The sequence below is a fragment of the Podarcis melisellensis genome, assembly GCF_964234715.1.
Source record: "Podarcis melisellensis genome assembly, chromosome: 5".
Classification (NCBI taxonomy): Eukaryota; Metazoa; Chordata; class Lepidosauria; order Squamata; family Lacertidae; genus Podarcis; species Podarcis melisellensis.
The window spans coordinates 62,336,091-62,358,426 of record NC_138537.1 but is presented as its reverse complement, the minus strand read 5'-3'; the positions used below and the strand labels follow the sequence as shown (position 1 = coordinate 62,358,426).

Here is a 22,336-nt window from a genome sequence, read left to right as displayed (position 1 = left end):
TTTAAATTAAGTCTGCTGCAACTGGATTTCTTATGGTCTGTGATAATCCTGAAATTTATGGATTTGTGACCATAAAGCTCATTTGCCTTCAGTAGTAAAAAGCTCTGATGGATGAACTTGATTGCCTCTGGTCTCTTTTTTGGGAACCCTGCATTGTGTTTAAGTTTTTACTTTGCTAACCATACACTGAGGTCTGCTCTGAATCAATATGGAGCGGAATCCATGACAAAAGTAACATTTGTTATCACAATCAAAGTCTGAAGAAGGAAACACTGAACTTGTATAGAATCTCCAATAACAGAAATGGAATGTATTTAGCAATGAAAAACTATGTATTTACTTACCTTCTCATTGGTTGTGTTTTGAGATCTGCCAGGTATATTTTCCCATCAATATGGTGACCACGAGCCTCCCCAAAAGCTAAACAGATTTTGCGAACATTAGTTGTGTGGAATACCATTTTGTGAACAGTGGGGGGAACTGTTGATAGGGGTTCAAAAACTGCAGTGCATTTCTGTTCTAGGAACAAATTCTGTTATACTTACCATGGGCATTTCTGTTCTTCTCAAGTGAAGGAGGCCAGCTAAGTTGGGGAAATTTCCACGCCTTGGGGGAAAGGATGCAGTCTCCTCCTAGAGGTTGCAGGTCCACCCCTACCCCCCTCCTGATCCCAAGGCAAAGGTAGATGGTTGAAGGATCATTTTAGATCTTTGATGAGATCCCCTATGGATATGATACTTGCTTTGAGGAGAGGGGAAGGGGATAGGAACACAAACAGCCAAGCTGGGGGGAAATGAAGGAGCTATTCTCTTCCAGGGAAGCAGCTTGAACAATGGGGCCTAGCTAATCTCCTTTACTTTAAAATAACAAAGAGTCACAGGTGAGCACAGAATTTCTTTCCTTGAGTGCAGGAGGCCATCTAGGTTGGGGATTTTGAAAAGCAGTGCATCTCTGGGTAGATCAACAACTCCCTGGAGAGCCCATTTGCCAAAGTTCCCCATCAGAGGATGCAAAGATGTTAATTTTGTAATGTCCCGTGATAGCAGAGATGGCTGCATGCAATTCAGTTCTGAAGTGCTCTGTCACAAAAAGCCACTGAAGTTGATTCCTCAGTGACTGAGTGAGGAGCTATTTCCTCTGGCTTCCATAGGAGCTTGAGGCTCGGGTGTAAAGTAGGTACTATTTGATAAAGGCAAGCTCACAATGGGAAAGGTCAGATCAAGCAGCAAAGTCTGGCCAAGGCAGACAAAGTCAAGTCACAGCAGGCACCCTCTGACTGGGAGTGACCTTCCTTAGATATTTATAGAGCCATGATGTTTCACATTGAGGACACAGCATTCTGTTCATCACTTTTAAACAGTTCTCCCCTAGATAGGAATGCAGCTACCACCTTGCTAGCATGTTGGTTGAGAGAATGCATCGCAGTGTTATGACCCCCCCAAGCTTGGAACCTTGCAGTGCATGGTAGAGGATGAGGTTGAGGTTCCCTTCCTCCAGGGGTAGGGGAGCAGTGAGAGGAAGAACCATCAGTTTTCCTGGTCAGAGGACACAGCCCTGTCACCATCCTTGGACTCAGCTGATGAGTCCCCTGCTGGATCTCCTCCCCAGGTTAGCAGACGTCAAACACTACAAAATCAAACAAGGCCCTTTAACAACCCAGACTGCTCCTCCAGGGAGGCACAGCCACATTACAGGTCCTGTCAGCCAATATAAATCTTCACTTGGCTTTCTCCCTGCTAGTATTATATTTTCTCATAGCTACCTTATGTAGTAGAGAGTTTTAGCAGAGCAGAGTTGCTTGGAGCTATCCAAGGTCCTGATTTTCTTTGTCCTCTGCCTTCACCTGACCTTGGGCTTGGCTGGCTTGGCCCATTGCTATTTAAAGATATGACTGAAGTTTGCTGGGACTATTGTTCTCCCTGCTGCTTTCTGAGTCATCTAGTCCTTCCTTCCTCCCTTCCTCTTGTGCTAAATTGTAGGAACCCTGCTAGATTGTCTCACAGCCTCTATGTAGGAGTTGACTGGGGATCTGGGAAGGTAGTCCAGAAGGGGACTGCAACGTCACTCTGAAGTGTGGATCCCTCCCCCAACTTATTTGGTTTCATCAACATGAATAATGTTGTTTTAAAACAACACAGCACAGCACAGCACAACACAACACAACACGATAATCAACACAACACAACACGATAATAACTGCATCAGGCTGGTGTTGACATATAATTTGTTCTATAAACTGTTGCCTAGAATTGTGGTGTGTGAGGGGGAAGACATCTTAGATCTAATTCATTTTTTACTAGAGCCCCAGGTTCTAACAACCAGACTCATGTGCAAAGACACAGAGTTAGAATTAAAGAACTGGGTGCCTCTGAGCATATTCTGAACCTAGGAAGTTGTTGCCAGTATCAGAAGTGAAATTAGATCACAGCACTTTCACACAAAAATTACCTCCTGGTTAGCTTTCTACACTTCTGCAGCCTAATTTAGGTGGCAAAATTTGTTTTGTTGATGCCATTGTTAAAAAACTGGGAGTCAGAGGGTGCAAACACATTTCCACTTGTGCAACAGGCATTTCCCCTCCTGTCATCCCCTATGCATCCCCCATCATGCCTCCAAAATATGCTCCAGAGGGTTCCCTAAACATCTGGTCCAGAGTCTGAGGGTGCATGGCAGCTGCAGGTGGGAGAAGAGGAAGGGAAAGTCATGCTGTGCTGCCAGAAGCTTGTTCTGCTGGTGCCACAGCCATGTTGGGTAAAACCCAGAAACGCTTGTGGATCTGAATAACTTAAAAATATACTAGTAGATCACAAACTACCTTCTGCCTACCTCTGGCCTAGAGAACTTGTATTATGAGGTGACAGACAAATGCAAATAATAAACAAAAAACAAAATAAACTGTGATTAACAAATCAAGAGATAACCTCATCACAGTGCCTCTTCTTACTAAGACAAATCCTTCCTTCCTTCCTTCTTTAACGACAATAAAGCAGTTAATTGACCCCAATATTAACTGCTGTTAAGGTTAACCAGGGTTCTAATTTAACTGTGATCTGGAACTGTAGTTAGAAGGGAGAATTTGACCAAAGAAGGAGAGGAGGTATGAGGTGGGGATGTGTATTTCCAAGGCTGACTCTTGATTTGCCAAGCATGGTTCTCAGACACTGCACTGGTCTAGTGGGTGCTATTTGCCACTGCTGCTATAAGCAGAATATTTTCAATCTCTGAAAAAATAAACTGTGCCCAGCTGCAATATATGGTTTGTCACTATGAAGATGGACAAGCAGGAGCCTCTGATTCACATACTCCACCCTCATCCTTACCTCTTCTCCATCAATTGCATAAGAAAATTGAAAACTTCTGCTTTAGCATTAACCATAGTTCCCTGTTTCATTCACACTCAAGGAACTGTGGTTTGTTTTAACTGGGGTTACTTAAAACTAATTAGGCTTAAACTCTTATAAAGAAGGATCATCCTTCTTTTTAGCTAACCGCAGTTGTTTGGGATCTTGAGAAAACCACAGCTGGAACAAACTGAAGTTCCCTACTTTTGATGTAACAGGGGCATCTGATGACTATTGAAGCAGAGGTTTTTGACCTATTCCTCATGTACAAAGTAGAAGGTAAAGTGAATATATGAGCCCAAGGATCAGAAAGGCTCATTATCGTAACAACGAATTATGGTTTGTCATTTCATTTAACCAATGTCATGGACTCTCACAAAAACAGCTTATTACATCCACCCCACCCCGCTAGGCATGAGAGTTATCCATTTGATGAACGACTTAATAAAAACCTGAAACTTAATAAAAACCACTGTGGTCTCTAACATGTCAAGAAATATATACTGAAGTCAGAGACAGTGGAAGTTGCTGTATCCAGTATCTGCATGGTTCACATCACAGTGATCATGCAAATGAGAACTCCACAAAATAACACATTAAAACGATTTACAGACATTTTACAGACAGTGTCAGGACTGAATTATCATGAGCTAAATTACATAAGCCAAATCACATGAAGAAGGCTCTATTTTCCTTTACACAAGTGTAAAGTTTTCTGTACACATATGGAGAGATTGTAATTTTGCACTTTTGGTGTGGCATCCTGCTGCTCCTAAGACCTCCAGGAGAAGTTTTTTTGAGTTGCATAAAACTAAACAAAGAAAGGAGGCTGCAAAAGTCTCAGTATGATTGTGGCTTTTGGGGGGCAGCCTTTTGGATCCTAGCTATGACAACTGATATAACAACATAGTGCATGCAGAACCTTGACTTTTGATCAAGGGGCACACAAATACCTTGGATTGCTGTTTCTGGATCCCAGCCTTCAACGTCAATAAGATATCTAAAGGAATATATGCACAGATGCAGATCACCAAGCAGAACATATCACTCTACTGAAAATAACTGTTTAATATTTTATATGATACTTACCTACAGATAAGATAACCCGTTCTATTAATTCCATTAGTACAGTGTACTCCTATGAGCTTTGCTATTTAAAAAGCAAAATGAAAATAAAAGAATGTGAATATAAAAATACAGTAAGTGCACAATAAAACAAAGAGGTTTTGCAAAGACTCTTGCTGTTTACAGAACTGGTCCAGTAGTGCATCTTTAATCCCTTAATGCTGAATGTATTGGCTCCCACTTAGGGAACCACAAATTTAGCAAATGGCTATTTGCACTCTGCTTCACTTGCAAAACCTCTTCTAAGATGTGATGAAGACTCTGAAAGCTGACAGTCTTGAGCCAACTTCTCCCTCCTTTTCTGCTTAACTAGTAATTAGTACTGTTAGGACTGAGATGGCATCTTAGGTAGTCTGCATGCAATATACATGGAGCAGAATTCACCTAAGGACTTCTCCTTCTGCAATGGGTCTTTCTGCCCACCCCATCACATGAAATTGGCATGGTGGGGGGCTCAGGTAAAAAAAGGTAAAGGACCCCTGGATGGTTAAGTCCAGTCAAAGGCGACTATGGGGTGTGCCGCTCATCTCACTTTTTCAGGCCAAGGGAGCTGGCGTCTGTCCGCAGACAGCTTTCCAGGTCATGTGGCCAGCATGACTAAACCACTACTGGCACAACGGGACACCGTGACGAGTGCCAGAGCACATGGAAACGTTCGGGGGGGGGGGGGGGAGATCAGGAGAACTCACAGAACAGCATGCAGGGGAGGAGAGGGATGATCATTCCATCCAGCAAGGCAAGCTGCAATGCTTGTGCAGATGGAACATTTAGAAGAGCGTGACATTGAAATCCACCCAAAGAATTGCTTTTGCAGGTCCAAAACTGAATGCAAGGCTTTCCCTGCAGCTTGATCCACACTATGCAGAAATCTGTTAATGCATGTGGATTGACTTTTCTGGACTGAGACAATGATGTGGATGCACATTTTTAATGGGAATTGTTTCTACACAATAGCCGAGATCCAAATAAACACACAACAGCTTTGCATGCACAAAAGGGCTTTGTATTTGTATTTCTTGAATAGCAGTCTCATGCTGCGTAGCAAACCTCATTTGAAACTGGGCCAAACTACAAAATATGTAAAATGCATGTATTTAGTGTCTCTGACTATTCTTATTGAAAAATACACTGTTAGTAAGGGAGGAAATGGAAACATTGTAAAACTCCAGATTTGTTACATTGGAAAACTGTGAATCAGTATTCACAGATTCCAACAGCAATTAGTAAATTATACATATACGGACAAATAATGTCAGTGTTTTACAAAATGAAAAATGCTGTTAATTACCATTTTCTGCATTTTCCCATAGGAACTTTCTGACCAATTTTTTGAACTGTAGAATAGTAGGATCATCTGGAACTTCAAATCCAATAGTATAAAGTTTCTGATAGACCACATTTTTAGGCAAATCCTATCAACAAGAAGGTGAACAAATTGTAGCAAAAAATTGTAATTTAATCATTGCATATCTCTAAGATTGATCCAACTTTTAAAAATTGGCTCTGAATAAAGTTCATTTTGTAGGAGCTGAAAGTGCACAGTTATGTCTGGTGAATCATTTTTCAAAACACTCTTGCATCAGTCATAATTACTGTTGGTACAAATCCCCAAACTCAGAAAGGGAATGTGATTGCAACAACTCCAAGCACTTTTGTGTCATCTGTCTTCCTTGCACTGCAATTTATTTATTTACTGCACAAGATCTGACAGGAAACCTGCCCCATGATATCATATTTGGAGAAAGCCCTATAGAGTTTTAAACATATGACACAGTAACATGGCTAAGTATCCAGTTTCAAAGGTTTGAGCGTCATGGCATCATTATAATCATCTGCCAACACATAGACAGATGTCAGCTGAAAATATAATCAGAGTGCTTCTCTCCGTTTCCAACATTTTTGGAATTTCATTGTGATAGGCATTTCATAATTTGATTAAAATCAATGAACAGGAAGATCCTGGTTTCAAATTGGCAAATCTTACTCTCATAATCCTGTCACTATGACTCACTACCAGTCTAAGTGTCTGATGTAACTCAGTCACACTATAATCCACTAAAGCGAATCAGCCCATTGATTCTAATACAGTATACTACTGTAATGAAGCCTAAATGCATTCTTGCTCTTTCTCCCTACCTCTACTTCTCTTCCCTTGCTCTGCGGTTTTGAATGCCCTCAGGGGCATGGATCTAATCCTGTTACACTAAGCAAAGCACTGTGCACATAGATGGCAACTATAAATAAATAATTGGCATTCGGAGCTCATCAAGTTCCTCCACTGTTGAATGCTGCATAACACATAGAGAATTGGTATGTTTTAAGATCAGCATTAGAAAGTACGCAGCAAAACTTGGAAATACAAATTTACTATTATTACCTTCACATGATAGTATCTTGTTGTATATGTTAAATCTATAATTAAGCCAAGCTCTATATTTAGAGCTTTTATTGCAGCTATCAGATCTTTTGGAGTGAACTTTTGAGTTGGTGTCAGTCGCTGGTTGATTTCCTAGGGTGGAGAAAAAAGTAATTATATATGAGAAAATGTACCCATGGAAATGGAAAAATCTGACTCATAAAACTGAGAATTAGGAATTGAAACATAAGCATTCAAAAGTAACAAGGAGTTTTGAACCACAAAAATTCTTTACCTAAAATTAAACAGGAGGCAGAGGTAATATGAAAATTCAGACAGAAGGTTGTTGAAGGGATTTCTGTCTTGGCTGCTGTAAGGATAATGCTAATTTAGAGCCCAAATGGAATTGCCCTGAATTGAACATGTGGTATTTTGCAACAACCTGAAAAAGTGAAGTTACTGGAACTGCTGCCTGCTTCTTTGGAGAGAAACATTGTCTAGGTGGAGCTGCCTGCTTCTGCCTGCTTCTTTGGAGAGATAAGCAATGTCTAGGTGGAGCAGATCACTGTGGAGTAAACATCTTTTATCTATACAGTTTCACCATTTGAAGCATCCTTCACGACTTTTGCATCATCTTGAGTAACAATGCTGTTTATCAGATAGTAAATATCAGATAGTTTATCAGATAGTAAACCAAACCTCCCATTCTTGAGCTTGTAAGCAACTCCACACAGTACAGACAAGCTAAGAAACAGTACTTCTCAATTGGAAGAAAATTCTCTCCCCTATTCACCTTTCTTTTCTTAAGTTCAATTTACATATCACTCCCTTCCTTTTCCTCAGCCTTAAGGAGTGAGTAAGCAAGACAAAATTCAATCTGTGTAAATTGAGATTCCTGGAAAAGTGTCATGTGACCCACTGAAAAATATGAAAATGTGTGATGTAGGTGCACATAGGATACAGGTTTGACCTTTGTATGTTCTGGAAAGAAAGTGCTTTCTTTTAATCTCAGTTAATAAAACTCACAGGCGCAACTGAGTGGCAAACAGGGTTTTTGAGACAAAGGGCCAATACACAGAACACAATAGAATACCCTGCCCTACAACCATGACAGTCTTGAGCCACATACAAAACAGAGTAGGGATAGGAGGATACTAAAAGAGAATAGTCTTGTAGTTTAAAGACTATTCTGTTGCTCTTGTCTGATATTGTGCTGAATGGGATTATCCAAAGGGGGATAAGTTAAACACTTAAAATATACCTGAGTTTATGTGTTATGCTTTGTGATTAATATAAATGTATGAAAGCAAAATTGTATACGTACCCCTTTCATGGGTGCTTTGAAAGGAATGAACCGGGTTCCTGCTATAGGTTGTCCAATTGGCGATACATTCCGCCATCTGTTAAGAAAAGGGAAATATGGTTGTATTTAATTCTGCATGCATTGGAAAAATACAGTTTTTTTACAGTGTTTTACAGAAAACGTAAGGAGTTCAATCCAGAGATATGTACAAAAAGCAGAAACTTGCTTTCAGAATACTGCACCAATAATATGTTTTGGTGCAGTTGATATTGGTTCTGAATCCAGATACTCTTTAATGCTGGAAGAAAGGGAAGGAGGTTCTGGATTCCCTCCCCCTACCCAACATATTGTTGTCTCTGACCAAACTCAGGGTTCAACCATACAGTATTTGGTGCTGTACGTGTAATCCTCAGGCCAGTGTTACTGTGCCCCAGAAGCTATGTAGGCAAGCATTTGTGTACACTTCATTTCCAATCCAACATTGTTAAGAAGGCTGATTTCTCCTTTTCTGTAGTGTTGGTCATGCCATTCAAACAGGTAAGCATGTAATGCTTACTGAAATCTGAGCCTGAACCTGCCCTATTGATTTTAATAGGAGAGAGCTCAAAATTCTCCTATAGAAATGTGCTCATCTTTGATTAGGTTTCTAGAAGGGCAGCTGAATTGGTCTGTCAAAGAACAAATAACAAAAGAATCTTGAGGCACCTTAAAGACTAAGAAATTTATGAAGGCATAAGCCTTTGTGAGTGAGAGTCTGCTTTATCAGATGTATGCTCTCTTCGGTTGCAGGTGGGAAGAGGATTATCAGCAGTGAAATCAGAGAGAAATGAAATTTCAAAATTTACAAAGGACAATTAAATTAGGGTTAGAATGTCTGCAAAAAAAAAACCAGAGTGAACATTCCCCCAAACCATGACAAATGCTAACATAATCAATACTGATGATGAGTTAATTAACATATGTAGTGAGACAGGAAACGATTTTCTCTTATTATTGTGAGATGATAATCAAGTTTTTTGTTGCCAAATAGCACATTTTGCTATACAGTAGTTCTTGTTACTACTATTACTACTACTAATTCCATGGGGCATCAATTACTGCTGCTGCTGCTACTACTACTAAATTATTTAGGACATTTCTATGTAAAAAGCACCCAAACCAAACAGAGGTAGTCTAGAATACACTGATATGATTAATGGCATTGAATGCCATTGAGATTCAGGAAGGTCAACAAGGCTACACTGTCCCTATGCATCTCCTGCCATAGGTCCAAATCTGGACTGGAAGCAAGACAAAAACCTGTATCATTTCAAAAGTTTCTTTTTGAAAGCAAAGCTAAAATATACATTACTTAATGTAGCAACATATAGAACTAGAAATGTGGTTGGCATGCTCCAAGCTTAGAATGCATCTTTAGCAATTTTTAAAAATGGGAGTCACTGTGACGTGGCTGTTCCAATGCTATTTCTGGCAGGGTTTGAAGGAAGCAATTGTGAGCTGGTCTAACATGTTTATATCCCAAGCCATCATCTCTGATATATGAGAAATAACCATTGCTCCAGCAATGTCTGCAATCACTTCCTAAAAACTTTACGAGGCGCATCCATACTGCAGCAGCTTCTATGTTGTTGCCAGTTACATTAGGGGGCTGTTGTGTATTGAGCACATACAGTAAGCATAAAAACTCATGGGACTCATAGATTTAATTTTGGCTTTTATTTTGTATTTTATATGAGATACCCTATTATGGAACTAGAAAATAGAAATTTTACTTGCAAAAGTAATGGGAAGCCTCTGGCAAAGCGAGAGGTAGGTGAAAACTATCTCTTGCTACTATGGAAGTCTTTGACTTCCCACGTTGTGCAAACCAGGTTGCTGCACAGGTAGCCTCAAACTAGGGCTTACTGGGACTGCTGGATGTGCAGGCTCCTGCAGCAGAGCTCACAGCTGCTTTGCTTCTCTTAAGTCTTTTTCACACCAGCAACATGTTGAGTTAAACCAAGGTTTGGCTTAACGTGTCATCTGAACCCCAGCTCATGATCAAGCTTTCCCCCTGCAAACTAGGAGCTGTAGTTAAGAATAAACCATGGCTAAGAGCAAACCTTGGCTACAATTTGCGATTAGCAAGGAGAGAGCTTAACCACAAGGCCAGATTCAGACACGCTAAGCCAAATCTTGGCTCAGCTCAGCCTGTCATACGCATCAAAAGGACAGGGGAATCACACATCCTTCTTTGTGCAAAGTAGGCATCTTTTTACTGTGGATATTGTGAGGAACGTTTTTCACATTTGCAGATGCTAATGCAGGATATGGGGTGGGGATTTGAAAACAGAAGCATGGATAGCGAAGCTATCCTGCAGAAAGCATTATTGCCTGGACACTTAACCATGTCACATTCATTGTCTCTTGCACTATTACTGGGGATTCATCATGCAACTGAACATAAAACTCAGCCAAGAGGCCCTCTAGTTTGCTTTTAAAAAATCGGGATTCACAACTATGCTCTACCATTCTTCATAACCTGTCCCTATATGTATATTCTGCTTTTTAAACATACATATGATGAGTATTGAGAATGGATCTATGTGAAGGTAATTTTGAAAATGTGTATGCATTTCCAGGGATGTGTATGCATTTCAGTACCCTAAATAATTCATTGGCTATCCTCTCATGAGTAATAGAAGTAGAAAAAATACTCAAAATAAAAAAGCACATTTGCACATTTTGCAATATCATAAGATTCAGCTGCCCATTTTTTCATAAGCCCATGTATGACTACAAGGGCATGTGCAGGCATACAAGACCATTATTTAATCTCCAACTCATTCTTGTTGAATGTGTAAGGCATATTAGCCTCCAACACCAATTTAAAACTGCAAGCAGTGTTTTAGGAATGCGGAGCAAGCAAGAGCAGGCTTAAGATAAATTAATGGATGGGGAACCTCAGCCCAAGGGGCTAAATGCAGCCCTTAAGACCTATTTACCTGGCCCACAGAACTCTCCCCTGGACACACCTCTTACTGGTCCTGCTTCAAACCCTCCTTATTTTTGCCTGGCTGAAATGTTTTTACACTCTTGATAGTTCTTGGTTGCCTGGATGGACGGAGGTGTGGACGTGCATAGAAAGGAGTTTACTGTACACAATTAAGTTTCACAATTCCCAGTCCACTTCTGCCTCATTGTTTGCCTCTGGCCCCATCTGTTACAAGCATGCTCCCCAAAGGGAATGGGGCCCAGGCTGAAAAAGGTTCCTCATTACTGCATAAAGCAATGCAACTATAACCTGTGCTACAACACTTAAGGCTTTGACATAAAGATCTTCTCACCCCTTATATATCAATGACCATCTTATCATAACTGCTCTGTATGTCAGGATTGGGGCTTCAATGTGGTGGCGCCTACCCTTTAGAACTTCCTCCCATTACATATCAAGGTTTTCATTGTATTCCGAAATCACTTCAAGATGCTTCGGGGTGAGGAATAAAATATAGCCCCCCCCCCCAATATTCAAAACTCAATACTCAATAGTACTGAGCTCAATAGTAGCAATGGATAGCGCAGCCTGTATTTCTTGCTTTATATACATGCTCCCAAAGTATGAACACTTATCGCTATGTCTAACAGTCAATAGTGCAAATTTCCTAAGTTGTACTTAGTGGCACTTGCTTCAAAAATAAATTTATTTTGCTTTAAGCATGATATGGGTTAGTGTGTTGGACTAGGACCTGGGAGACTAGGGTTCAAATCCCCACCTCAGGCATGCAGCTCACCAAGTGGATCTGACTGGGTCAGTCACTGTATCCCAGTCTAACTCACAGAGTCACTTTGAGGATAACATGGGGAGAGAACCATCTAGCCACCTTGAGCTCCTTGAAGGAAAGGTAAGATAAAAATGCAATAATGAAATTATTAATAGGCTGAATAGAAGAGAGCTTTGTATGTTGTTAGCCAGCTTTTACTACAGCTGACAAAGAAAGTGCCACATTACCTTCCAACAGTTTGGCAGATTCTTTCCATAGCTTAAAGGTTCTCATCGGTTGCTAGTGGTATGCCAATCCAAACCACAGCTATATTGAAAATGATGCTGATAATAGCAGAAGCAGCAATTCACTCAATGTGTATGTATGTGGCTAGAGAGGTTAGGAATATTGGAAGCTGTCTTATTCAAGGTTGGACCATTGGCTCACATAACTCACTACTGTCTGCACTGATGGACAGTGACCCTCCAAGGCTACACTATAACACTATTGTAGTAGGTACTCATTTGGACTCTTTCAGACACAGTGCTTGGTATCCATAACAAAAATGCAACTCAGTAAAATTTTATTTTTTAAAAAGAAAATTTATATACTGCTTAAGCTTTTTTTTAAAAGGAAAATGGTAAACATTTCCTTTATTTCTGCAAATATTTTCCACTGTGTGAGCTTCAGCTTCCATTCTCAAAATGAATTGCCTCAGAGTAGTTTATTAAAAAGTATAGCTGACAGGTGAAATAAAGAGACACAGAGGTGGTTGAATTGTTATATTTTATTGTCAGAAATATTGGCTTGTCTGAAATACAAATAAAGTAAGATTTATTTCAAAGATTGTATGGAGTAATTTCAAGGTTAACGTATGTACCGTATTTTTCGCACCATAGGACGCACCGGACAATAGGACGCACCTTGTTTTAGAGGGGGGAGAACAAGGGAAAAAAATTCTTCCGCTCTCTGACCAGTGCCCCTTCAGCAAAGCGGCAGGAAGCGCTGCGCAGAGAGTGGGAGAATTTTCCCCCTCTTGTTTTCCCGCTCTAAAACAAGGTGCCATTTAAGGTGCGTTCAGGTGGCTACCTTGGAAGCCTGGAGAGCTAGAGGGGTCAGTGCGCACCGACCCCTCTCGCTCTCCTGGCTTCAGGTTCCTTTCGACCTGCTCTTTGGGGCTGGCGGGGGGAAGCCCACCACCAGCCCCAAAGAGCAGGTCTGGGAGCAGCGGAAAGGCGCAGCAGAGAGGCTGCTGCCATAGTCACGCGTCACTTCTCCAGCTGGGAGAGGGTCGCGGGGCTATGGCTTCTTTATCCCCGTCCGCGCTCTCCCGGCTGGAGAGGTGACGCACGGCTATTGAGGCTCCTGCCATAGCCGCGCGTCACCTCTCCAGCCGGGAGAGGGTCGCGAGGGGCTGCTTTAGTCCCGCGCGCGCGCTCCCGGCTGGAGAGGTGATGCGCGGCTATGGAGGCTCCTGCCAGAGCCGCGCGTCGCCTCTCCAGCCGGGAGAGGGTCGCGGGGGGCTGCTTTAGCTCCGCGCGTGCTCTCCCGGCTGGAGAGGTGACGCGCGGCTATGGAGGCACCTGCCTGAGCCGCGCGTCACCTCTCCAGCCGGGAGAGGGTCGCGAGGGGCTGCTTTAGTCCCGCGCGCGCGCTCCCGGCTGGAGAGGTGATGCGCGGCTATGGAGGCTCCTGCCAGAGCCGCGCGTCGCCTCTCCAGCCGGGAGAGCGCGTGCGGCGCTAAAACAGCCCCTCGCGACCCTCTCCGGGCTGGAGAGGTGACGCGCGGCTATGGAGGCTCCTGCCATAGCCGCGCGTCACCTCTCCAGCCGGGAGAGGGTCGCGAGGGGCTGCTTTAGTCCCGCGCGCGCTCTCCCGGCTGGAGAGGTGATGCGCGGCTATGGAGGCTCCTGCCAGAGCCGCGCGTCGCCTCTCCAGCCGGGAGAGCGCGTGCGGCGCTAAAACAGCCCCTCGCGACCCTCTCCGGGCTGGAGAGGTGACGCGCGGCTATGGAGGCTCCTGCCATAGCCGCGCGTCACCTCTCCAGCCGGGAGAGGGTCACGGGGGGCTGCTTTAGCTCCGCGCGCGCTCTCCCGGCTGGAGAGGTGACGCGCGGCTATGGAAGCTCCTGCCAGAGCCGCGCGTCGCCTCTCCAGCCGGGAGAGTGCGTGCGGCGCTAAAACAGCCCCTCGCGACCCTCTCCGGGCTGGAGAGGTGACGCGCGGCTATGGAGGCTCCTGCCATAGCCGCGCGTCACCTCTCCAGCCGGGAGAGGGTCGCGGGGGGCTGCTTTAGCTCCGCGCGTGCTCTCCCGGCTGGAGAGGTGACGCGCGGTTATGGAGGCACCTGCCTGAGCCGCGCGTCACCTCTCCAGCCGGGAGAGGGTCGCGGGGCTATGGTGTCTTCGCTCCATAGGACGCACACACATTTCCCCTTCATTTTTGAAGGGGAAAAAGTGCGTCCTATAGAGCGAAAAATACGGTAACCACTTAATGAAGATAAAATAAGCAAGTGTTATCTGCTGCCACATAGCGATGCAACACAGTTGTTCACTGACCAAAGTATACTTACCATCTTTGAACACTAAAACTCTTATCGTAGGGATAGGCTTTCATTCTCTGTTTGTATAGCTATCCATCTACCCAAACTGGACTGGGATCCAGCAAGCACTACTGAATTCAAACGGCATGCCAAACCACTGACTATGATCCAAATTTGCAGCTTGAGTTTCCAACAAGGAAATGAGTTAATATTTAAATTGTGCTTTAACCAAGCAGTATGATATTTGATAAAAGCAAGACTCAAAGGCTTATTGGTTTGTCTTAAGATTCTTTTATCAGTGAATCTTGCCTCAGAAGTATGCATGCAAGTATCCTATGAAGTCTTTTTTATTACTAAACATGTTTAAAATTTATGAATGTTAATTTTTATTACTGCATTCATATTATGGTAATTGCATTCCAAGCAGAAGGCTTTTTGACATTAACCTTCAGTAAATATATCTGAACCACCTCAAATGGTTGAAGAGGCTGCCAAACATTTTTTAAGATACTGGGAGAAAGAGGCAATACTCATGAACCCAAGCTGAAAATGAAACCAATTTTTAAAAACATTTGACTCAATATGTCCTGGACAAAAATGAGTACGTATCTGCCACCTTTTGGCATACTATAATATTACTGCTTGAAATTGCTTCCTTGGTAGCAACAGCCTCATGCGGTGAGCCAATTCATATGTACTGCCTCACCTTGATGGTCAACTCCCACCACATTTTGTCTCCACACCAATGCCAAACATTCCAGCTTCTGTGAACATGGAGATAAATGAAATAGTTGAGCCTGATCCTCATAGTGAAGTGATGCATACAAAACATCTCACCACATGGAGGCAGTTTCAGATAAACCAAAACCAAAGCCCTCTCCCCCGTTGAAAATCCTTCATCTGTCATGGACTCTTTACATTCTCCAAGAAAGTGAGGAAGGTCCTTGTCATCCATTATCTTAAAATTGACATGCAGAGCTGAAGTTTTTTGTTTTAGTTGTTGCTACCTTGCTATACAAGGAAGCATCTGGCAAGAGGAAAAGAGATATCTCCTCAAGTATCATTTCCTGATTAAATACTAGATTGGGCAAACTGCCAAGATTTACTCTGAATTGAGGATGACCCCTTAAGGCAGACATGTCCAAAGTCCGGCTAAGAGGCCTAATCCAGCCCGCCGTTCTATTTAATCCGGCCCCTGTGGCAGTTTATTTCCTGGGGTAAAATCCTAAAAAAATCCAACCCTCAACAACTTTGGGGTAAACTCACTCACGCATGTTCACTTCATCAAATCTGGCCCTCTTTGAAAGAAGTTTGGACACCTCTGCCTTAAGGGGAGAACATAATTGCTAATTTTAAACATGATTTGTCTCATCTTCTTGAAGATTTCTGCCTTTCATGCCACTGAGAGCCATGCATCAAACTGAATGTCAAAATTATGCTGAACATTAAATAGGTGAAAACCTACTTAATATTATATTAGTCTAGGATCAATTAGAACAGGAGCGACTAATCTTTTTTCACCCTGAGGGCCACACTAGGAGCTGCCACCCCTCCAAGTTCTGCATGCCAGGAGTGGGTGTGCCCAAAGAACATGTGTACGCTCTCCTACTCAGCTATGCTGGGCATACAGTTCACCATAGAGGCAAGCACACATGTAGTAGAGTGGGGTGCATAGGGACAGACCAGCAGAGGAGGAGTGAAGGTTCCAGCATTCTTCCTTTGCACTGTAGCTCTAGGGTAGAAGGCGTTCCTCCTACCTCAATGCCATAATGGAGATGAAAAGCCCAACAGTTTCAAATGTTTTACATTCCAAAGCAGCCTTTTCTCTCTTTTGTGCAATGCCACTGCAAGACAACACAGGAAACAGGAAGAAACATTTCCTCCCATTTCCTGAGCTATAAGGCCTTCTTGCAATTGTATCGCACCAAAGAAGAAGAGGTGCATTTGCAAGCTAAGCTGAGGCAAAGGAGCCCAATTTTGGAGAGCTGGTGAGGCACCCTACAGCACAGTGGGAGACTTGCCTCATTGCCCTCATGCAGTGAAAACTTTGGAATGAAATCCATCTCATGCAGACTTAAGTTGCACTCATCACTTCCTTTAACAAAGAGATCAGGTAGTAAGTGATGGCAGAAATGGAACTAATGAGAAAAAAAGAGAGGGATACCAGCATGTTCAGTGAAACCCCACGGTTTGCCCTCACGCATGTATAAAAAATGTTTTTTAAAAAGAATCCAAAGTGGCAAAGCCCTCAATGAGGCCTGAGAATACTCAGTACCTATGGAAAGTTGACTGTCAGATGGAGAAAATCAACAGGGGTGAAGGTGGAATTGAGTTTTGTGGAGCACAACAGAGCAGCTGTAATGGTTGTACACAATTCCTTATCTGAGTTAAAAGCTATTTTTTCATAATAGGAAAAAAACTTAGGACTACTTGCAGTGACCCCAATTAACATCTGATTTAATACTTCAAACTGTGTTACAGACATTCACACAGCGAAGAATATTTCAACTGTCCCTCAAATCATAAGGAATGAAAGGAGAACCACTTAAGCAATGCCACTGCAAGACAGCTCAGAGTAAAGAGCTATCTTATAATGCCCTCCTCAATTAAAAAAAAAAAATAATAATAATAATAATAATAATAATAATAATAATAATAGAAGGAAGGGAAATCTGTCTTTATTCTATTTAGGCAAACTGAAATCGATAATATGTTATCACCTGTTAAAAGAATGATCATGCAAGCTCCTGAAATTATGTTAACAAAAAAAAAGATTTTTAAATGTTTGCTAGCTTATGTGTCTTATGAATAACATTTTTAATACAGAAGTATAGTTCCTTCTTACAATAGGAAACAAAGACATTTAACTGCACTCACTTTCTATTCTTTATTATTTAGCTGCCTAAAATAACTTAGCTGTTTAAGTTGAATGTATTTTTCATAATATGAAAATAGAAAATATTTACCAATCAGAATTGCTTAATTAATTTTTATTAGATTAATAATATACCTGAAGTATATAATGACAATGCATTCCAAGTAATCTGTATTAGCACTTTGGATAATGTATATTCACCTATTTTGTTAGCAAATTCATTATAGGTATAACAATTAACACAAAATAAAATAGAATAACAATGTGCAATTTGAAATAGTCCAGCTATAGTGTACAATTAAAGGAGGACGTAAAAACTGGAACCTTTAACTTACTGTGAAAGTTATCAGTATTTTTTTTCTACAGTAAAATATGCCTTGTATACTGTAGGACCAAATCATATTGGGAAGGTAAATCTATTTCTGCATGATTTCCCTTTAATTAAAATATTTATACACCTCTTTTCATCAATAATTTCAAATCAGTGTACAAAAAATAAAAACAAGTAATACAACATACACAGAAAGCAGCAGCAGCAGATAAAAGCACAATTAAGTCATATAATACAGCAATCCTATACAGTACTCTCTTACTGAAGAGGAAGTTCTACTGAACTTCATTCTCAATAGACATATTTAGAATAGAAAAATTCTTTTAAATGCCTGAGTAAATACAAAATGTTTTGTCTGGTGCCTAAAAGATAGCAATGGTGGCATCAGGTATACTACCCTTGCCCTTATTGTATCAAATACAATCTCTGATATTTGGTATTTGAAAGAGAGCATCAGTGAAAGACCCTCTGACATGGGAGGAAACAGATTGATACACATTTTGTATTTTTGATCTGCTTTATGCATTTACACCTGGCTTTGGACCAGAGATAGGACCTTTTCATTGGTGTGCCCCAGATGTGTAACTTCACCACGTTTTTGGCTCCGGGGACACCCATACTTCTCCCTATTTTAAAATGTTGCTTCTATTCTTACTGATGCTCTTTATTGGTGTTGTTTTTGCTTTTATGTTAATGTTCAATTTTAAATCAATGTGTTATATTCATTGGAAACTTCCACTGAGAGGCGAGATGGAAACCTTCTAAAAACTGAAAACCCCCAGCACTGTCTTCTTAGCAAAAGCAGCCCAATGTCCATTCTTTATATAATCCTTTCAACCAATTTATCACAGATTTTTTTCATATACCCCTCACCAAGGATCTAGTAGCCAAGAAGTATTTGGGCTGCTATAGTCTGTGTGTACTACAACTCTAGTGCTGGTATTTGTATGGGTGTACTGTGAAGGCATAGAGAACAGCAACGACATAGAAGAACAAATAAGAAATGGCAGGTTGTGTAACAGCTCCTTAAATGAACAGCTGCTGCCAGTAAACTCAGCCAGTAATGAATTCCATCTAGCAGCATATACTAAGATGGCTAATATAACTGTCAACAACACAGACAGCTCAGTGCACAGAGGCTGTAATGTGCGGCTGCAATTGTATAGTAACTTCAGTACTGAAAACCTATCTGTGCCTAGTTCAGTGCACAATTGCGATAGTCATGCATCGCTTCTCATAGTATGTTACCAAGCTGGAAGAGGTGAAGTCCTGTTGGTTAGCAGCTACACACCGAAGAAGTTGTGACGATTGGCCTCTAGACAAAAAATCAAGCTCTACTACGCTACCAGTTCTAGCCTAAAAGATAATGTACCAATCTTGCAACTACAGTTCACTTTTATTTGCACTATTTTAATTGGTACCTAACTTCCCAATAATTCCTTACAATGTTAAGCTTTTGTTCTCAATGCATAATTCCAGCCAAGTTATCCTTCTATTGAGGGTTGGACTACCAAGTTGATCTGTTTATTAAAATCAATGCATGTTTCAATTGTCTGTTAAATGAATACTCAATTTATGTTGGTAATTTAATGCCAGGTTACAAGAGTGTACAAGACCAAGAGGCAACAGAGGAAGACGCAGAACAATTCAAACTAAAAAATATGTCATAACCACAAACTTTGCTTTCAAATTGCTGCAACAATACTCCTTTAGAAATAATACTGCTTAGCAATATTGTTTCTATGTTTAATTTTCTAATGTCACTTCCTGAATTACTTCAGTTTTATCTTGATATTTGGATAGCTTTATCTCTACATTTTAAAAGCACTTTTCCATAGAAAAGTTGTGTTATATTTTAAGAGAGTTCTGGGGTATTTTGGCATGTCACAAAAGTGGAGAAAAACTGCGACCTTAGGGGCTAAATGTGATGAAGGAAAGCAATTATTGTTTAATAACTGTTAGACAATTATGCAAGTCAATGCTGACAATCCTAGAGTTAAAAATAACCACACTTGAATAATACTTTGGTAAACTTGGGCTTATGTAAATAGCCCGTGCTTAGCCAAGTAGCATCTGTTTCTGCATGTCATGTAATTAATAAAAACCACATTTATAACATGATGATGTGGTATTATTCTGCCATGTCACAGAACTGAAAGAACATAGTTTCAATTAATTCCTCTTTGCACACATTTGAGGATCAGGAGAGAAGAAACAGGAGCCATCTATGGCTGATGGAGGAGCATTCACAAACACGGTGGGATAAAATACTTACCTGGGGGACGGTAAGCTGTCACTTCATGTTGCTGCAAATACTTACCTTAGCTTATGGTAGATGGCAAAGACAGTGCTGCAGCAAGAGAGAACAGGTGGGGCTGTCAGAGCCCCCTTCCTCTCTCTCCATGTAATATTTACAGTATAGGATACTTACCCAGCGGGAATACTATTCTTCTTAACCATGGTGAAAGCAGGAGTGGACAAGAGCGCGAGGCAGCAGAGAAAATGGGCAGCACTGCAGCAAATGAGAGAGAACCGCGCCGTTAACCCGGTGCCAGTCTCTTCCTCCAACTCTCACAGAGCTGAGAGCCCTCAAAGGCCCACGTCGGATGCAATGGTGGTAGCTCACCAGCCATACATAAAGCAAGGGAGCAGGAAGTCTAGCTTTTGTTGCCGAAGAGGAGAGCTGAACCCTCACCCAGCGCTTATCTCCCCACAGTCCAACCCCATACCATCACACCAACCTTACTTTGAACACAGGAGAGCACAGGAGGGGGGGGATCTGACTGCAGGGAGGTAAACGGGGGGAGGGTCCCAATAAACCCAGTTTGCTTCCAAAACCAGACCCTTGCCCCTCTCTACTGGGGCACTGGACAAACAAACATCCCTCACCGTTTGCTTGGTCATAAGTGTACGCACTCGAGGGGGTGGAAATGAGTGGGTGGGTGTTTTAGAGGAATTAGCAGCTGGTCGGCTTGTGAGCTCTTTTTTTTTTTTTGCAAGGCGCGGAGATAGAGCTGAACCTCTCAGCCCCCCTAAACAGCCGCCCGGCAAAGCACCTCCATTTTCCAGGAAGCAAATCTGGCGGAAGAGAACGAAGCTGTCTCGCTGGAAGCTTGGAGGAAGAAGAGCTGCCCGACCAACCTACCGCGGGGCGAGGGGGGGGTCAGGTTTCTGCTCCCCCCCCCAAGCAAGGTGGGGAGAAAAGGGGGCGCCACAGACTCCATAGGAAGCCCCGGCTCCCCGGCGACGGACACCAATGTTGGGGACCTCGGCGCCCGGCCTCAAACAAGAGGGGCGTGTAAACTAACTGCGCACCGAAGCCTTCGGGCCCAGAAATCAACCGAGCTGCGGCGTGGCCTTCACCAGGCCTCGCAAGAGGACTGGCGGCGACGGCGGCAAAAGCGGGTGGGCGGCTGCTCGTACCCTCAGAAACGCGTTTTCCTCTCTCCAGAGAGAAGCGAGCGGACGCAGCAACGGGGAAAGCGTCCTCCTTCACGCTCCGGCACTGCGCATGCCCAGCGGCCGGTCAGAGCGGCAAGCGCATGCCCAGCGGCCGGCGGCGCTCATTAGAGCGCATGCTCAGAGAGGGGCCCTCTGTTGGCAGTTTTAGGGGAGGACACTTCATTTTCTGGCTGGATGACGAGCGGGGCGGGATGGAGGGAGGCGGTGCGCGTGCTTGTTTCGCTAACGGCAGAAAGGTTACGGTTATATCCAGGGCGGGAGAGGACGGTCTCTCTGCTTCAGAGCGGTTTGCCGTTTCGCCGTTTCACTTTGCCTCACCCTAAATGGAGCTCTCCCTTCTAGCTCACCTCAGGAGGAAACGGTCCAGCTAGTCAGGAATGCGGGCGGGGGGGGGGGGGAGAGAAGGAGTTTAAGTTTTTGACGAGGTGGGTGCGTGCCTAGCGGTGCATTTCTGTGCTGGGGTCAAAAAAGAGGAAGAATAAGATTTTGTCTTACTGCATTTTCTAAGATAACTCAGTAGAGCATGAGACTCTCCATGTGGTTTTTTTTTGGGGGGGGGGGTTGAGCCTCCTGTTGAGTGAGTGATTCCTGCATTGCAGGACTAAGATGGTCCTCGCTAGTCCCTTCCAACTCTACAGTTCTGCGATTCTAAGAACTTAGGACTTTCTGGTTCTAAACTTCTGGACCATGTTTATTGGCAATAGCAAAACTCCTATTCTCAGCCAGAACTTGCTGGTATTAATGCACTTCTCAAATAGGGCTTCTCAAGTTGGGTGCTTATTTCTTGCTTGCATTCAATTGTTATCTTGTGGCAGCCACTTGAAACAATATTGCTTTCATTGCTAAGTCGCTGTAACAGGCCTGCACAGCTATTTCATAGAACTCACAAGCCGTCAAATGTGGCCTGCCAGGGGTTTGACAGCTGCCACTCAAGTGTGGTTGGTATATGAGCTGTGGTTGACTTGGAATGTTCCAGGTCGCACAGAGCTTCTGTAAGCACATCGGCACACACTGCTTCTGCATTCTACACCTGCACTCAATGAATGAGCAGTACTGGCACAGAAACATTCTGTACTAGGCAAAAGAATAAGATGAGCTGTAATAGACACAAATATGTGGAATGGAATAAAGATGGACTGGTTTTTACATTTTAATATTCTGCATATTCTTTCCCAGTTTCCTTGATGACCAACTGAATCCAGTTTTTATATAAAATGGATCCGGACAAAGAATTAGGAATACTACTCAATAGAAAAACAAAG

At 42.6% G+C, this 22,336-nt stretch overlaps 1 protein-coding gene and 1 long non-coding RNA gene across 7 annotated transcripts in view; one reads left to right on the top strand and one right to left on the bottom strand.

Annotated features, from left to right (window-relative positions):
* Positions 1 to 21,170, bottom strand: part of LOC309370701 (uncharacterized protein) — a 26,976-nt gene extending 5,806 nt beyond the window's left edge. Inside the window, exons 1-9 of one of the 4 annotated variants that reach the window (XM_081912729.1) lie at positions 21,036 to 21,090; positions 20,044 to 20,124; positions 15,113 to 15,170; positions 8,147 to 8,222; positions 6,844 to 6,975; positions 5,755 to 5,878; positions 4,431 to 4,491; positions 4,295 to 4,341; positions 345 to 420 (exon numbers count right to left, since the gene is read on the bottom strand). In XM_081912729.1, the coding sequence (XP_081768855.1) occupies positions 345 to 420; positions 4,295 to 4,341; positions 4,431 to 4,491; positions 5,755 to 5,878; positions 6,844 to 6,975; positions 8,147 to 8,155 (449 nt within the window). In that variant the 5' untranslated portion in view covers positions 8,156 to 8,222; positions 15,113 to 15,170; positions 20,044 to 20,124; positions 21,036 to 21,090. Of the gene's footprint in view, positions 1 to 344; positions 421 to 4,294; positions 4,342 to 4,430; positions 4,492 to 5,754; positions 5,879 to 6,843; positions 6,976 to 8,146; positions 8,223 to 15,112; positions 15,171 to 20,043; positions 20,125 to 21,035 lie in introns of all 4 variants that reach the window. The other 3 variants (XM_081912728.1, XM_081912727.1, XM_081912730.1) reach the window with 3 other exon arrangements.
* Positions 20,488 to 22,336, top strand: LOC309370771. 3 transcript variants are annotated; one of them, XR_014168671.1, is made up of 2 exons: positions 20,488 to 21,017; positions 22,251 to 22,336. It is a non-coding gene; the product is annotated as an uncharacterized lncRNA (long non-coding RNA). The 3 variants fall into 3 exon arrangements; XR_014168672.1 differs by lacking the exon at positions 20,488 to 21,017 and adding an exon at positions 21,204 to 21,310; XR_014168673.1 differs by lacking the exon at positions 20,488 to 21,017 and adding an exon at positions 21,225 to 21,302.